Genomic DNA, 16,041 nt, shown 5'->3' on the forward strand with positions numbered 1-16,041 from the left:
TCCATTACAATGGGGAATTCTGAGACAGGAAGCAGAGATGGCTTCTTCCATGCAGTTTTTATTCTTAAATCAGGCAATGAACAAATTTTTAAGTATCAGACGATGAGATAAGAGCCCTGTGTGCTGCTTGCCATCTGAACTTCCAGGATTCATCTTATTTGGCTGGGTCAGTGATTACACTCCCTTGAACTGTACAAAATAGCCAAGACAACAAAACAGACTGGGATAATGCTTTTAAATAGCCCCAAAACACAGCCAGACAACATAATGCAGTTTGAAATCCCAGTGGAGATCAGTCCTGGTCTGAACTCTGAGCATTAAAGATAACAATCAGTGAGGGGCTCCAGCCCGTGGTGCTGCGTGGGGCTGCTCAGGCTGTTGGTATGACCCTGCTCACCTGGTCACTGTCACCTGTCCCCTGGGAGGCAAATGGCCAATGCCAGTTGTGTGACAGGTGCTCACATCCATGGGAATGACATCGATGCTGGCACCCGTCTGTCAGCCCTTTGTGTGCTCAGAAGTGTGGCCAAGGATCAGATAACAGAGAACAAGCTGCCTTGGTTGTGCTCTGGCCAGAGATGAAAGTTGATAGGGGCAGGGAGGGAAGCACTGCTGGTGCCTGTGTTGTCTTTGTCCTGTGGGTAAATAGACAAAAGCCCTCTCCCACACTGCTCTCAGGCAGTTATTTCCAGCCCTTGGGTGTTCAGTCATCAAACCAACTTTTGGGTTGATGCTCAGATGCTGTGTTTCCACTCAGCATAGCTGGCTGTCAAAGCAGGATCGTGTGTTCCAAGGACTTGACATCACTTTTGCATCCTTATGAGTGAGCTCGGGCTGTTTGACCTCAGCTGTGTGTATGGAGCCATTGCTTCCAGCTGTGCTGGAGCTTTGCAGCAGCACTGCCTTAACCTCTCCAGGCTGCCTGTGCCAGCCCTGGTGATGTGCGGTCTGGCAGTGGCACCCACATCCATGGTATCAGGGCAGCTAATCCAGAGAGGATAGTCAAAACAAGGAGAATGAGGTTTTTCTCAGCCCCTTATTACCTGACTTACAAAGTTGTTTGCTCTTAAGTTTCTCATATGCTGTTTTTGACTCTCTGTGTAATTCTCCACCTGAGAACAAGCTGGTGGAAAGCTGGTGTGACTCAGGTGCCTGGAGACAACTTGTGAAGCTGCCATCCCACGTGTGTGCTTCTGACATCTTTTATCTCTCCTGTCATCCCTGAGGTGTTTGATTTTACCTTCATCTTCTTTTCCCACAAGTTTTTTACCATTTCTCCCCATCTCTTTGTCTTTTCTCTCCATCCTTTACCTGCACAAACTGTTTTTCCTCAGGAAGTGACATTGGCTCATAATGCCAGAGGCTGGCTGCTCCTTCTTCTCCAGAAAAGTGGGGCAGAAGATTGGGTTTTACTGCGGGGAATGTGCTGAACTGTCTTCTCACCTGCTGCCTGGTGGCAGATTGTTCCTGAGGAGCAGCGCAATGGCAAAAATCAGTTTGTGAAATGCACATCCTGTGCATGTATTGAATGTGAACCAGCGTTGTAAGGTCTGGCTGCTTGCACTGGGAATTGCTGTTTTTCCTATAACACCAGAAAAATAAATCTTTGCAGTACACAGTCACCGACTCCCTCTCTGCCCACAGCTCCATTTAGGAATTTTAAAAATTAGTGTGGCTGGTGAAATCTTTGCTCTGGGCTATTCAACTCTAAAAGCTCCACCAGCTCTGAGCTTTGCCAGATCTGAACATCAGTGGGACGCCGCAGCGAGAGACCCGCGGGAGCATGGCCAGGCAGCCACGATGAACAGCTAAACTTTGTGTATTACAGAGCTATTTATAAGTGATTCATCGTGTCTTCTTGGTGTTGGGCTTGGCAGGGGCTGCAGGAGAGTGTTCTGCAGGGCTCAGCTGTGTGGTTACACTGCTGCACACTGTGGTTCTTACAGGGCTGGGCTGTTTCTGGTCACTGGCACTGGCCACCATCTGCATGCACAGTCATGGCAACTGCACACACAGGGTACACACGGCTTCCCAGTGCCATGTGGTGCAGAGGTTTTGTATTGAAATCTGGCACAAGGCTCCCTAGACCGAAAGAGGCTGTCTCTGAGCAGCCTCAGGAGTCAAAGTTGAATTTATTTCTTTCTCATTTGCAGGTATCGGTTACAAAGTGGTTAGAGCAAAGCCATCACCATTTTATAGCTCCTATAACTCTGCTGAGAACTGGTGTTTAAAACTGCATTTGTTCTTTTAAAAACTGGCTCTACACTGCCCTGCTCACTTGTTGAACACAACCAGGCACCTCCAAAACCCATCGTGGCTGTACAAGAGTGGCAGCAATGGTTTAATACCTCACTCCTCTACACTTCTGTCTTTGTGGGTCCCTTTCCCTCATCCCTTTCCTGGACAAAATTGTCAATTTGGGGTGAAAACTGTGGCAAAAGGTAAGGAAAATTCTTTGAACACTGCAAGCACTTGGCAGCTCGCATTGACCTGGCTGGTGTGAGTACCCAAACTTTGACTTTCCAACCCTGTTAAATCTTAAATTCTGTGACACCTGAGCTCAGGATTTTTCAGTGGGCGTCCAAGAACAGACGTGCTACAAATCTCACATGTGATGATTTCACCAGCTGCATTTTTCTTTCTTGATTTGAACAGGCTGCTGAACAATAACCAGATAAAACAAATTGTGAGAAGATCCTTTGAAGGTCTGGACAACCTGAAATACCTGTGAGTTGGTAGCTCATTAATTTCTTAACCTCTTTAAGATCTAACAACCCACTTTTCATGTTTGCCAGTCAAGGATGTATTTTCTGTGTTTGGAGTTCAGTGTCAGAGGTATAAAACACGGCTCTTGAGTCCAGGCAGCAAGTTCTGCTTTGGGTTGAGGGTCACTGCTGTTTCCTGTGACTTTCTAGAACACAACTGCTGATCAGTTGGCCTAATGCTGTTTCTTTTCTCTCCTTTTGAAAGCTACCTTTATAAAAATGAAATTCAGAGCATCCAGCAACATGCCTTCCATGGGCTCCGTTCCCTGGAGCAGCTGTAAGTACAGATGAGCCTTGTTTGTGTGCTGTGTTCCCAGGCTCAGAGAGCAGCAGGAACTTAGCGAGGGGTAGGATGAAGCTTGTGCTCTCTTGTCATCCAGATTTGCCAGACTACCCTGGGTTCATTTGAAAACAGCTGGTCTGAGTATTGGATTTGGTTAGGTAATACCGAACTTCCTACGGATGTTCCGCATGTTTTCTCCTGCCCCTAAACATCTGGAGCATAGGAAGAACCCTGCTGTGCTTCTGATGGCCTTGATTTGCAAGGACCTTATGATGGGAGGAGAGAGGGGTCTGCAGGATGGCTGGAAGCAGAAGGCAGCTGCTCTGCTGGGTTTGTGTCTGGGGATTCCTCAAGCAGAGAGTCAGATCTGGTCCTTTACTTAAACAGAGGGTGCTGTTGAGTTTCTCTCTCATCCAAAGCTCTGCTGGGAATGAATGGATGAAGTATGAGCTGGGAGCTGGGGCAGCTGACTATTCCTGGGAGCTACCAGAATGGTGGAGCTCCCATGCTGCAAAGCATCTAGAAATTGCAGTGGGGGAAGATGATGGATCCAAACCAACACAGTAATGACCTTCCCTCAAGCTGCCTGGCACTCTGTGCTGGATCTGGGATGAAGGGAGCCTCGTGTGTTTCCCTGGCAGCTGGAGTCCATCACAGTGACACTCCAGCAGTCCCCACTTGCTCCCCTTCTGTGTATGGCAAAACTCTGCTGTTTATTCAAAGAAGTTTTGTTTTTTGGCTCTTAGTGCTCCGTGCTTGAGGTGAGTGGGCAAACTTGTATTAAAATCTGGCACAAGGCTCCCTAGACTTGGCTCTTCCTAAACTGCGATTGGATTTTTCTTGCTTGGGACTGGTGGAGAGAGTGTGAGCTTGTATATTTGAATCGTAGATACATGGAATGGTTTGGCTTGGAAGGGATCTTAGAGCTCCTTTTATTCCAACCCCTTGCCATTGGCAGGGACACCTCCCACAAAGCCAGGCTGCTCCCAGCCCAGTCCAACCTGGCCTGGGATGGGGCAGCCACAGCTTCTCTGGGAAACCTGTACCAGGCTCTCAACACCCTCACAGGGAAGAATTTCTTCCTAATGATTTATTCTTCCTAAATAATTGAAATGCAGGAATTACTTGCATCATCAGAGAACAGGGATCAAAGGTGAAACTGGTCTAATCCCTGAATTGTTCCCAGCCACAGCATTTATAGGGCTGGAATGTAACCAAGAGTTTTGCTGTAAAAGGAATAGGATCCAGCTTGTTCTCCAGGTTGACAGAAGGAGGACAGAGAGCACAAGAGGACAGAGCACAACTGGAAGTTTCAGGCAATCCTAACAATAGGTGTGCCACCAAGCTTGTGTACAAGGTGGTTTTTCATCAGCCAGCTCAGCAAGGATGCCTGGGAGAAAATTTAGGAAGCTGAAACGGGCTCTAAGCTGAGCTTAGAGAGCTGACGCTGCCCACAGGGATATTTTAGCAGTGAGCATTCCAGACTTGATGTCACGAATAAAAAAAAAAACCAAAACCAACAAACCCACAAAACCAACAAACAATCTGCTAAAGTCCCATCTGTTTTCAATCCCAGACAGGCTGAGCTCCAAAAGAATTAGCGTTGCTCAAACCCTACCCCATTTTCCTGTCCCCCACAAGCCAGCTTTTCAAGAAAAAGTAGAACCCAATTGATGGACAGGATCAGATGCTTTCCTAAAGGTCCAAAGCAATCTCAGCAGACATCTGAGACTGATTAGAGCATGTCCCTCTCTTCCCCACTGTGACACTCCAGTGCAGAATCTGAGTCATCCTCTCCCAGTTTGAGCTCTGATACTGGACCATTTATCATGAATCCTTCCATTACAAATCAAACAGCCATGTGGAGGCTTAGGCAATTATTTCTCAAGGCAGTCAGCTACAATAGCAGAATGGACATTTGTAGATCTGTGGTTAATCTGTGTCTTCTGTGAAATTTATGCCTGTGTGAAATAAAGGAGAAGAGTTTAGGCAACTTTGGGACTGTACAAAATCCATCTAAAGGTCAGGAATGCGTCAGTTGTGCTGGTGAATGTCACAGCTCATGGCAGCAGGGAGGCTCAGGTGTTGTGGTGAGTTGCTCTGCAGGCACCAGGTTTCTTTTCTTGATGGCAAGGGATGACCTGGGGCAGGCAGGAGGTCCCCCAGGCCTCTGTAGTGGCAGGTCACACTTGAGATTTTAGTGGAACTAAAACCATTAACCCGTGCTAGCAAGAACTGGGCTGTCCCTGTTGATGTGTCATTCGGATCCAAGTGTTCCAGATGACTGCGCCTTCCCTGTTTTTGGAGGCTGTGCCTTCCCTCCACAGAACACAGCAACCCCACACCAGCCATTTGGAGATACTTCTGCTCTTGCTGGGTGGATGCACATCCTGGGAGCCCCTGTTCGAATAACAGATAAATGCAGGCTGGAAAATACCTTTGGCTGTATTTGGTCCCACTTCAACAAGGACCAATTTCAAAGTTTTCTTGGGTTGTTCAGGGCCTTTTTCTTCAAATTAATACTCAGCAAACTGATTGTCCACTCAGAAGTGTTGCAATTCCTAGGCTGGGAAGAAGTGCCTTATTGTGAGGCTGTTTCTCCCTCCCTGTCAATCCAGGGGTGTGCTGAGAAAGGCAGGGAAAATTCCTGTACAGTGCTTGGATGGCAGCAGCTGCTGCTGGCTCTCCATGGGCAATAGTTTCTTCCTGTCTCTTAACAGTGCAACAGTTCACAGGGATGGTGGTGTTGGTCTTCAAGGAAGAGCAAATCAGCAAATCTGTCCTTTATTCTTTTTGTGTTTGAGTTTATTTACAGAGAGAGTAAATAATTGACAGGATAGGGAAAGGCCATGTTTGCTACTGTGTTTGCATGTGGAAACTGGAGACACTAAAGTGGATTCTGGCTTCTCAACACCTGCCCTGAGATGAGTGTGACCAGCTGGGGGGCACTGGTGGATTGATCTGGGATGTTCTGTCCCTTAAATTGCAGTCTGCATGATTTCTGTGTGATTTCTGTATCACAGGTATCTGCATTTCAACAACCTGGAAAGTCTGGAGCTGGAGACTTTTAGTGACCTGCCTAAACTTGAAAGGCTGTGAGTAAAGATGGGCTATTTCTTGGGACTAAGAGGGTGAGGAGAAGGGGGAGGGGAAAACCCCTTTATTTAGTGTAGCAGTTTTGGTAGCACAGAGTGTGGTCTTCAAAACGCAAAAAAGCAGCTTCTTTAAAGAAAGAGGTTTTACATAATTGCCGAGTAGGAGGGTGACTGAGGATGTGAAGGGAATTTCCCATTTTATGTTATCTTCACGTTTCCATCTAAATAGGAGTAAATCTGCAGAAAGTCCTACAGCTGGTCAAGCCAAGTGAAATTTTACTCTGAGCATAAGGTCAGCAACATTAGTCACTGTTGGGCAAAGTGAGCAAAAAAAGGGGGTGGAAAAGGGATAAAGTCAGAAGAAAGTCTAACAAGAAAAACACACATCCTTCTTGAAAGCAGTAGGGAAATGGAGTCTCCTGCTCCCCAGGATTGCTTCTAGCAGTAATGCAGCCACCAGCACAACAGTCCATGTGTGGTTCCCACTCCATGGAGAAACCAGCAGACTTCTCTAGGCTGTGTGGAAATGTGCCTTATATCCATACATGCCAAGGAAATAAAATTGTGGGATCCCACACCCTTAGGAAACTTCAGACCTGGATCAGTACATGGCTGATCTCAGTCACTGTATTGGATCCAACAAAAATTCTGGATTTAAATTTTAAAGGAAGGTTTTTCAACATCCAAGCTGGGCAACCAGGCTGAACTCTGGTGCACATGTGTGTGCAGACATTTGCACTCGAGCTGTGCTGCTTTTGTGTTCTCCAAAAAATTCACCTACTAAAATTGCTTCATATCTTTTATCAATTGCTTCATATCTTTTATCAATGGTCTCTTGTGAGCTTTTGGTGTAACCAATGTAAGTAAATTCCCCCACCATTATGGGAATGGGGAGTTAGTTATCCCGTCTTGGTCCCCACTGATACATTTTAGCGCAATCAGGGTTTTTCCTTAAGAGCTGAGGAGTTTTATGTGTGGGCTGAGATTCTGAAAATGAGAATTTGCCTCAGTTTTGTTCAGAGATAAGCCCAGTTTAGGTGGCTGTTGTCTGAATTAGATTTGCTCACGGATTTGGGTTAATAACTACACAGAGTTTAAGGCAGGAGTTGTCTATCTCCAATGGCTGCCTTTGTAAAATTGTCACGTCATCTGCGCAGGGGAAGGAAAAGGTCCCTTCTAAACTGGAGCTGACCCAGGCCCAGAAAACAGAGGGTGGGTCCAATCTGAGGGGATTTTGTGCCCTTTCTCCTCCCTTTGCGAAGAAACTGCAAGGGTCCAGTTTAAACCTGTTCCATCACATCCTGAGTCAGTGTTTCCAGCCCACACCCGCTCTCGGCTTTGGCACATTACATCACACCCACCAAGGGATGAAATCCCTCCAGCTCATGGAAACAAACACGGAATTTAAAAGCTGAGCTCCATTTTGATGAGCAGCCTTTGCATTTAAACTGAGTGGTGACCTGGGGTGTTATCATCCTCACAGTGCAAATACTGAATAATGTTTTGGCATGGCTTCTCCCACTGCAGATTCTTGCACAACAACAAGATTTCCAGGATTCACCCAGGGATATTCTCTCAACTGGAATCCCTCAAGCGACTGTAAGTAAAAAACATTGCCTGCAAAGAGGACTTGTTTATCTTCAATCAGATGGGCAGGACCTGAGGAAGAATGTGCCTGGTTGGCAATGCTTTTAGTTGTTGCACTTCTAAGGCCACTGCTAAGTTTATAAAACAGTTTTGATTGGACCTGAAAGCTTATTTAAGCAGTTAGAAGTTTCTTTATTCTGGTGTCTAATTATAATCAGCTTACAAGTTAATAATGCCACAGGAATGAACATTCCTGGAAAGTCTTCACAACAGTTTGAACCCATAAAACATCCTTGAAAAATGTAGAAAGTCCAGGTCATGGATATGACCTTGAACATGTCTGTAGATCAGGATCTAACATGGAAAGAAAAATCATAGTCATAAAAGAAAAGGCTTGTTTTCTAGATTGAAATTAGTCAGAGGATGCCACGGTGCATGATTCTTTTTCCACGCAGGAATTCCCCAGGGTGCTATTCCCATATAACCTGTCTGTCTCTTAAGCTTACTTCTTTCTTGCTTTGGTTTTATGATCTCTGGAAATACGTTCTATGATGTATTTGGGGGAAAAAAAATGCAAAAAGTAAAGAATTTTGGTGTTCTGCCATGATTTTCAAGTACAATTAAATAATGTATTTCTCACTGCAGCCCTCAGTCATTTCTGCAAGCAGGTAAAATGCTTCACTTCTCTTTAACAGGGAATATCTTGTGAAATGCTGTCTGTAGGTGCCAGAGAAAAAGCTGGGGTGTCTATAAAATACTCAGTCATGGCCCTGTGTGAAATCTCACATTCTCAAATATGTGACCCTGAAAGTGTTAGACTTTTCTTCCATGTTGTTTTTTTTTTTCGGATGGCCCCCACCCATTGACTGTAAAACTGTCAGTGGGGAAGGAGGCACAAACTAATCCCCCTGTAGTCCTTATTTATCCTCACGGATAGCACTGCTCGTAGGAATGAGGTCAGTGTAGGGAAGAGGCTGGGGGCACTGGTAGGTCACTGGAGCTCCATTTGCTGTGGTTCAGGCTTGTGTTACAGTAATAAAAGTTCTTCCAGTTGTGCAGAAATGCTGCAACTCCTCACAGCTGGTTACAGAAAGGGACTGATCCCATCCACACATAAATCGAGGGGAAGATTTTTTTGGCACTAAAAGAGAAAAGCTGTAACAGAGGCAGTTCTTACAGAATTCAGTAAAGGTTGAAATCTCCATCCCAGAGTAAAATCCAATATTTCAGTGTCTCAGTTAGTCAAAAAATGCATAATCCAGTTTAACTGAATCATTTCTATTTGAAACTGGAATGGTTGATGGTAATGCTAGTTTTACAATTAAACCCTTCTACTAGTTAACCATCCTGCCAATGAGATATCTCAAATTTTCACTTGGGATATGATCAAATGCAGGGCAAACCACCCAAGCGACCCTTCACTCCAGAGGACTGCTCTCCTCCTGTGCCCTGGAGAAGGAGGCAGCACAGCAGTTGGAGGCTGGGCACTGAGCTGCCTTCTCCTGGCTCTTGCAGGCGGCTGGACTCCAACTCCCTGTTCTGCGACTGTGACCTGCTGTGGCTGGCAGAGCTGCTGAGGAAATACGCAGAGCAGGGCAGCATCCAGACAGCTGCCACCTGCGAGGCTCCCCGGGACCTGCACGGCCGCTCCATTGTCACCTTGACCGCCCAGGAGTTCAACTGTGGTGAGCGAGGTCAAACCCCTCCATCGGCCACCCTCAGGCCCTGGAGCTGGCCTTTGGTTTGGGAATTGCTTCCTCCATCCCTTTTCCTCCCTCTTTCCTCTGCTGGCATCCTGATTTCTCCCTCCTTCACTGCTGAAATGGGAAAATCCCAGTGGGGCTGCAGGAGGAAGATGGCATTCCCAGAGGTGTTGGAGGCAGCTCTGTTTTGGCTGGTGGGTGTTGTCTTGGCTTTTTGCATAGAGTAGGGCTGGTAAAGGATCTGCTGCAATAGTGGCTAAACCAGGAACCAGAGGAAGTATCCCACATTAGGCTGAACAGAAGGGGAACACTGGGAGAGCTGCAGTGGCTGGAAACACATCTGGAAACCTGTGGGAGAGCACAGAAGACGTGTAGCTGTATGCTTTGTTTGACTGTGGTGTAACTGATGGCTCTTGTTAGGCTGTTATTCTTTAAATTTAGAATTTTAAACTTGGTTTTGTTCTGAAAAATCCTAAAATTAACTGTTTCCCATAGAAAAAAGACAAAGCTCTGATTTTTAAGTGGAGGTAAGTTAAAACTCTGATTTTTAAGTGGAAGTTGGCACAAGCATTGGCTGTAATTCCATGGTACTTCGCTGCTGGTAGAGTCAGTTTGAGAAATTCCCACTCACACAGGCTTGCTGTTAGCATCCCTCCTGGATATGCCAGTCCAGCTGTGCATGGCCCTGCTGTGAGCCAAATGTGTGAGCTCAGCTGGATTTTGAAGAGTTCTCCATTGAATTCAGCTTGCTTTTGTAAAAAGTCTTGACCATTTCACAGCTTAATTTCGGGCACAGCCATGCAAAGAGTTGAGCTGGCACAAATGGGTCTGTGACCTCAACAGAGGGGGGATAGGAAGAGCCTAGGGAAAGCAGCTGGGGACACATGGAGTGGCTGTGCCGCACAACAAGCTGTTCCCAACACACCCCCAGTGCCACAGTACAGCTGTTAGTGCAAATTTGTTCTGGTTTAGGCATGGACACACAGTGGGGTGTCTGTCAAATCAGCCAGAGCACCTGGTGGGAAGATTTTGCTGGCATTTGGCTTTCACTCTGGTGGTGTGCCAGCTGGGAAGACAAATGATACAGAGTTCAGCACAAAGCTCTACCCATGCAGGTGGCTGATATCTGAGTCAGTCTGAAAGCTGCTGGTACCATTAACCCATGGCTTTGAGCAGCTGTGAGCCAGAGGCGTTTTGTACTGTGGGGCAGTGCTGGGTTTGGGCTGTGCTGGCTTTGCCTTTGGGGATTTTTTCTGAGCCATTAACTTGTGGACTAGGGAGTGAGGATACTGACCTTCCACTGGAGGGAGTGATAGGTTCTCAATTTTAGGAATAATCCAGCTGGTTTTACTGGATTACTGGTGAGCATGCAGGCTGTGAAATGGGTAAGCTTTTTGCTGAATCAAGATCAAGCATTCCAGGGCTTGTCCATAAATTCCTCCCTATTTTAGCACATCCTTTCAATGTTTAACTTGCTTGGTGCTGGAGTACATCTCAAAGTGAAGCACACAGTGAAGGGCAGGATGATGAATTAAGGACATAATGAATGAAATCCTGTTGGGAGGGAAGTGGTGTGATTTGCAGGGATCTGGCTCTGTGTTCAGGTGGAGCAGGAAGCTGCAGGCTGCCAAGGGCAGAAAAACAACCCAAGTGAGGACGCTGCTGACTTCTTTGCTTCTCTGGGGGGAGACAGGGACCAGCTCTGTAATAAGCCACTGTACAGACAGATCTGTGGGAACTGATCCACTGCCCAACATACTGAGAATAGGAACAGCAGCTATTCCCCAGGGCTCTTAGTGGGTTCGGGTGAATGATGCTATTCCTTCATGACATTCGCAGGGGTTAGTGAGTTTTGGGGTGGCTCTGAGCAGATGCTGCTGGTGCCTAGGGCTCTGCTGGTGCCTGTTTCTTGGGGCACTGCAGGATGAGTGTTGCAGGATGGGTGTTGTGTGCCCCACCATACCCCCAGTTGGGCTGCAGGTGGTTTTGTGCTGCTTTGGACTGGGTTGTGTTCAAATGGTGTTTTGCAGAGAGGCCTCGAATAACCTCAGAACCCCACGACGTCGATGTGCTCTTGGGAAACACAGTTTATTTCACCTGCAGGGCAGAAGGCAACCCAAAGCCTGCCATTATTTGGCTGCACAACAAGTAAGTCACACGCAAGGAGCCCTGGGGTGGCAAAGGTTTTCAAGCGCTGAGCTCTTCAGTGCCTGCCTGTAATTACAAAAGCTGTTTCACACAACGTTAAAGAAAAGAAGGAAAAAGAAATGGTTATCCCATGGGCTATATTTACCTTCCTTTTAACAGCATTCTCTGGTGACCACGTAATCCAAGTGGTGTTTTCATCTGCATTTGGAATATTTCATCTGCGTTTGTAATGGATTCCAAGAGCTTATAACTTTCCTATAAACATACTCTGCAGGCTGAAAGCAATTGTCTTTTGATCAGGAAAAAAATAAAATTAGTGTTTCATGTTGCTCTCAGCCACCATGCTTGCCATTTGTTAACTGCTGAAATGCTTCTCACTAAAGGCTGACCGTGTTAGGTATGAGGTTTCTTTCCAAAGGGAAAAATCGCTGTGCTCCACTGAAGGGTGGAATTTGCAAATTCGTGTGTAGGTTATGTGCTAGATGCCAGAGTGTTCTGGGAAATGCTACACAATAAAATATTCTGTGCTCAGGCAGTTGCCCACTGTGGAAGAGAAGCTGCTTTGCTGCTTTACGAGCTTCTTGTCTGGTGAAGCCTGAGCAGGGCTTGGTTATTAATAAAAATGATCAATGTGTGCTTCTTCAGCAAACCCCCCACCAGGCAGAGTTTCAGCCCGGAGCAAAAGTTTATGGCTGAGTTAAGTCCCTTTGGAAGGAAGGTTTTGTTAGGGAAATGCTGGCAGGCTCCCAAAGACAGCATTGTAAGAAGGGTAATGATAATAAATGTTCCACAAATGAGATATGACTGGAGTGAGGAGACACCAGGGGAATTAAACAAATGCCCAGCAAGCAGATTAGATTGCATAGTGGGTTCAGCCTTTGTCCCAGGGGGAGAGAGGTCCCTTCTTCCCTTTCAATCATCTGCAGCCATCCAAGATTCCTTCGTGCTGGGACAAATGGGATGCAGCACTGGGACCTTCTGCCATGGGCTGGGATCCAGGAGTCACAGGTCATTGCAGAAAGAAGGAAGATGTTTCACAGCTCTTGGGCTGGGTTGGAGTCCAAGCTGTGTTGGGGTCCCATGGTGACTTCTCAGAGCTTTTTGCTCCTCTGAGGCCTTTGAGCCTTGAGTTTGAATAGCAATGGCTGCACACAAGAACAATATTAATTCATTGTTAAATTTGCACTCAGTGAGTAAGAACAGGCCTTCCGGGCCAGGATGCCCTGACAATGGCAGTGATGCTGTGACATGGGAACAGAGTGCTCTCCTGATGAGCTGTAAATGTCCTGCCTAATTAGTAGGGAGAGAAAAAGCAGCTCACCCATGGAGTAAGCTGGAGCTGGAGCTGCAGTTCAGTGCTGTGAATCAGAACTCTTGCTGCAAATTTCACAAAGTCTCAGAATAGCTCCATGGAACACCAACTTACTGCCATGCAAGCAAAGCCCCCAGAAACCCCAACAGCTCGAGGGGGAACCACCAGCCTTTATTCCTTTCAGATTTTGCCTGTTTGTGGCTGTTTTTTCAGTAATAAGATTGACATGAAAGATGACAGCCGCCTGAACCTGTTGCAAGATGGTACCTTGATGATCCAGAACACCAAGGAGTCGGACAAAGGCGTCTACCAGTGCATGGCCAAGAACATTGCTGGGGAGGTCAAGACACAGGAAGTCGTGCTGCGCTATTTTGGCACCCCATGTAATTGAGCTTTGTGCATCCCTTGACGACCCGGCTGAGCTTGGGGGTGGGAGTGGAGCTAAATCAGAGTCAGTCCCAGCTTTGTATGTGCCAAGGTGTTCTTGGTGTGCTGGGGGACAGAGTGGCTGTCAGCAAAGTGAGGCCTGAACTTAAGGAGTTCCCACTGGAATGGGAAAAGGGGTACTTAGAGATGGAAGGTAGTTCAGCACTGGGGAGGGAGTTTGAAGTCTGGGATGAATTCTACAGCACAAGGGTGAAGGGGACACGGGCGTGGGGATACTCCAGCACTGAGTGAGTGGGTGTGAGGAGGTGGTAGGAAGGTGCTGGGGGCATTGCTCAGAGCAAGGATTTGGATGTCAGGGAAGAACCAGAGTGGGTTGCTGGGTTGCAGAGGAGTCCAAGCAACTTCTGCCCATCAGTGAGCAGGCAGCAGAGCTGGTTCCTAAAGCTTTCATTCCCTTCCAGCCAAGCCCACTTTTGTGATCCAGCCACAGAACACTGAAGTGCTGATTGGGGAAAGTGTCACCCTGGAGTGTGGGGTCTCTGGGCACCCCCACCCCCGCATCAGCTGGACCCTTGGCACGGGCTCTCCTTTGCCACAGGACTCCCGTTTCACAATCACCAGCTCTGGAGGCCTCTTCATTCAGAACGTCACCTTCTCGGACCAGGGGCAGTACAACTGCAATGCCAGCAACTCCGAGGGATCCATCCAGGCCACAGCAAGGATCATAGTGCAAGGTGAGGGCTCCCAGGCTGGTCCTGTGAAGATTCTGTGACATTTCTGGGATACAGTGTTTGGTCAGCGGGGTGTATTTGAGTCTTGTGACTGGTTCTGCTCCCATGAACTCCCCGAGTTTGCTGCCTGAGTGTTTCTTGCTGCTCAGTCACTGCTTTCCCTTCCAGATTCTCCCAGGTTTCTCGTCATTCCCACTGATCAGACAGTAACTGAGGGACAAAGCGTGGATTTCCCCTGCTCTGCTGAGGGTCACCCTCCCCCAGTGATTACCTGGACAAGGGCAGGTACTGCCTCACTTGACTCGTGGTTTCTCTCTCCCAGGCCATCATCCACGGGGTGTGGGTGGGAACAGCTGAGCTGCTGGTTCAGCGTGGTGACTTGCAGGGGTGGCACAGGACAAACTGTGAACAGCACAGACCTAGTCCCACGGGGAGGTGTGTTGTAGATCACCAAGGATGGTGTTAAGCACTGTGGAAGGAGCCTCTTAGATCTCTGTCACAAGGTAGGAGTGTGATGGTTTTCATCAGCATGGAACCCATGGAAAGCCTCACACTTCTTCCTGCAGAGGCTTCCCACCTCCTCTGAAAAGGCAAGGTCTGGACACTCCAGATCAGTGGATATCAATCACAGAATTGTTTGAGTGGGAAAAGACCTCTAAGATCATCAAATCCAACCTTTAACCCAACATTGCCATGTTCACCACTTAACTGTGTCCCTAAATGCCAAATGTACACTTTTTTTGAGCACTTTTGGGGATGATGATTCCACCACTTCCCTTTGCTGTACCACCATGTGCCAGCTCTCTGTCATTGTCCTTGATTTGCTGCCATTGGGGACACACATTGCAGAAGGGCACCATTCACTGACACACCTCAGAGTTTTCTCTTAGCTTAGGAAAAAGGATTTTGGGACAACAGGTGGTGGTGAACTTTAAAAGTCTCAAATAATTGTTAGTGCTGGCTCCACTGAACTGATCTCATCCAACACTTTCTGGGACAGGAGCCAATAATGCTTGGCCCAGAGGTCCTCCAACTTTTCCTTATGCTTCACAAGCCGTAATTAATGGTTTAATGCTGTGGAGTTTGTGGGTATTGTGTTCCAGCTTCCACAGCAATGGCCCTGACACAGAGTTAAGAAGGACCAGCTGAAATTCTGCTCTGCCAGCATGTTCTCCATCTCCTTTAACCTGTTTTCCTCCACTTCCCAGAAAATGTATCTTAGGCATGTGGAAAGGAGCACGATGACAAGAAGTAAGGTTCATAACTGCTCTGCAACCAGGTTTGCACTCATAAATCCTAAATCAAAAGTCAGCCAGGCTTTACAGCGCTTTCACATGCTAAAAGCAGGACAAGAGGAGGGGAAGTGGTGGAGCATTGCTCATCTCAAAGCCACTTTTGACAGCGTGGGGGGATTTTGGTATTTGGAATGAATAAATAGAGGTTGGATAAATGGAGGGAAATGGAATACTAAAAAAAAAATTTGTTAAACTGATGAGTTTTAATAATGTTAATTGGGTTTGTTAAAGCAATTTAGGTTTCAGCTTTTCTCCTGAAATAAAGAAAATATTGAAACAACAGTTTCCAAACCAGAAAATCAGACCAACATATTTAGAAAGACAATGCCAAATGTTCCCATTTATTTGATGAAACAGACAGTTTGGGTAATTGAAGAGTGATTTGCTATCCATCAGGGGTCAAAAAATCTGCAGGTTGCACTAAGAAAATACTTAGGAGGAAAGAAAAAAAAGTTCCAGCTCTTCTCAGCTGATCTCAGCTGATCTGTGTGTAAAGGTGATATTTCAGGGTGATTGATGCTGGAAAGGAAATGAAATGTGTAACTCACACAGACCCTTCCAGTGATGGTGATGCCTTCAAAATCTAGAAACAAAACAAAACACTTTCGAGACAATATTAATATAGGAAGTAATATAAAATCAGGTCTTTGATTGGAGGCCTCCAGGTGCAAATATGGCAAATTGCACACCGAAAATGCATTGAAAATGCACATTTGTTGAAGCATATGTTGGGGC

The 16,041-nt window shown here is 46.7% G+C and overlaps 1 protein-coding gene across 2 annotated transcripts in view; it reads left to right on the plus strand.

Annotated features, from left to right (window-relative positions):
* Window positions 1-16,041, plus strand: part of LOC116452755 (peroxidasin homolog) — a 45,376-nt gene that overhangs the window by 16,082 nt on the left and 13,253 nt on the right. For both annotated transcript variants that reach the window (XM_032127454.1, XM_032127453.1), the window contains exons 3-11: window positions 2,656-2,727; window positions 2,971-3,042; window positions 6,072-6,143; window positions 7,671-7,742; window positions 9,246-9,415; window positions 11,464-11,581; window positions 13,107-13,276; window positions 13,742-14,014; window positions 14,180-14,296. In XM_032127454.1, the coding sequence (XP_031983345.1) occupies window positions 2,656-2,727; window positions 2,971-3,042; window positions 6,072-6,143; window positions 7,671-7,742; window positions 9,246-9,415; window positions 11,464-11,581; window positions 13,107-13,276; window positions 13,742-14,014; window positions 14,180-14,296 (1,136 nt within the window). The remainder of the gene's footprint in view (window positions 1-2,655; window positions 2,728-2,970; window positions 3,043-6,071; window positions 6,144-7,670; window positions 7,743-9,245; window positions 9,416-11,463; window positions 11,582-13,106; window positions 13,277-13,741; window positions 14,015-14,179; window positions 14,297-16,041) is intronic.

Source organism: Corvus moneduloides, chromosome 17 (genome assembly GCF_009650955.1).
Source record: "Corvus moneduloides isolate bCorMon1 chromosome 17, bCorMon1.pri, whole genome shotgun sequence".
NCBI lineage: Eukaryota > Metazoa > Chordata > Aves > Passeriformes > Corvidae > Corvus > Corvus moneduloides.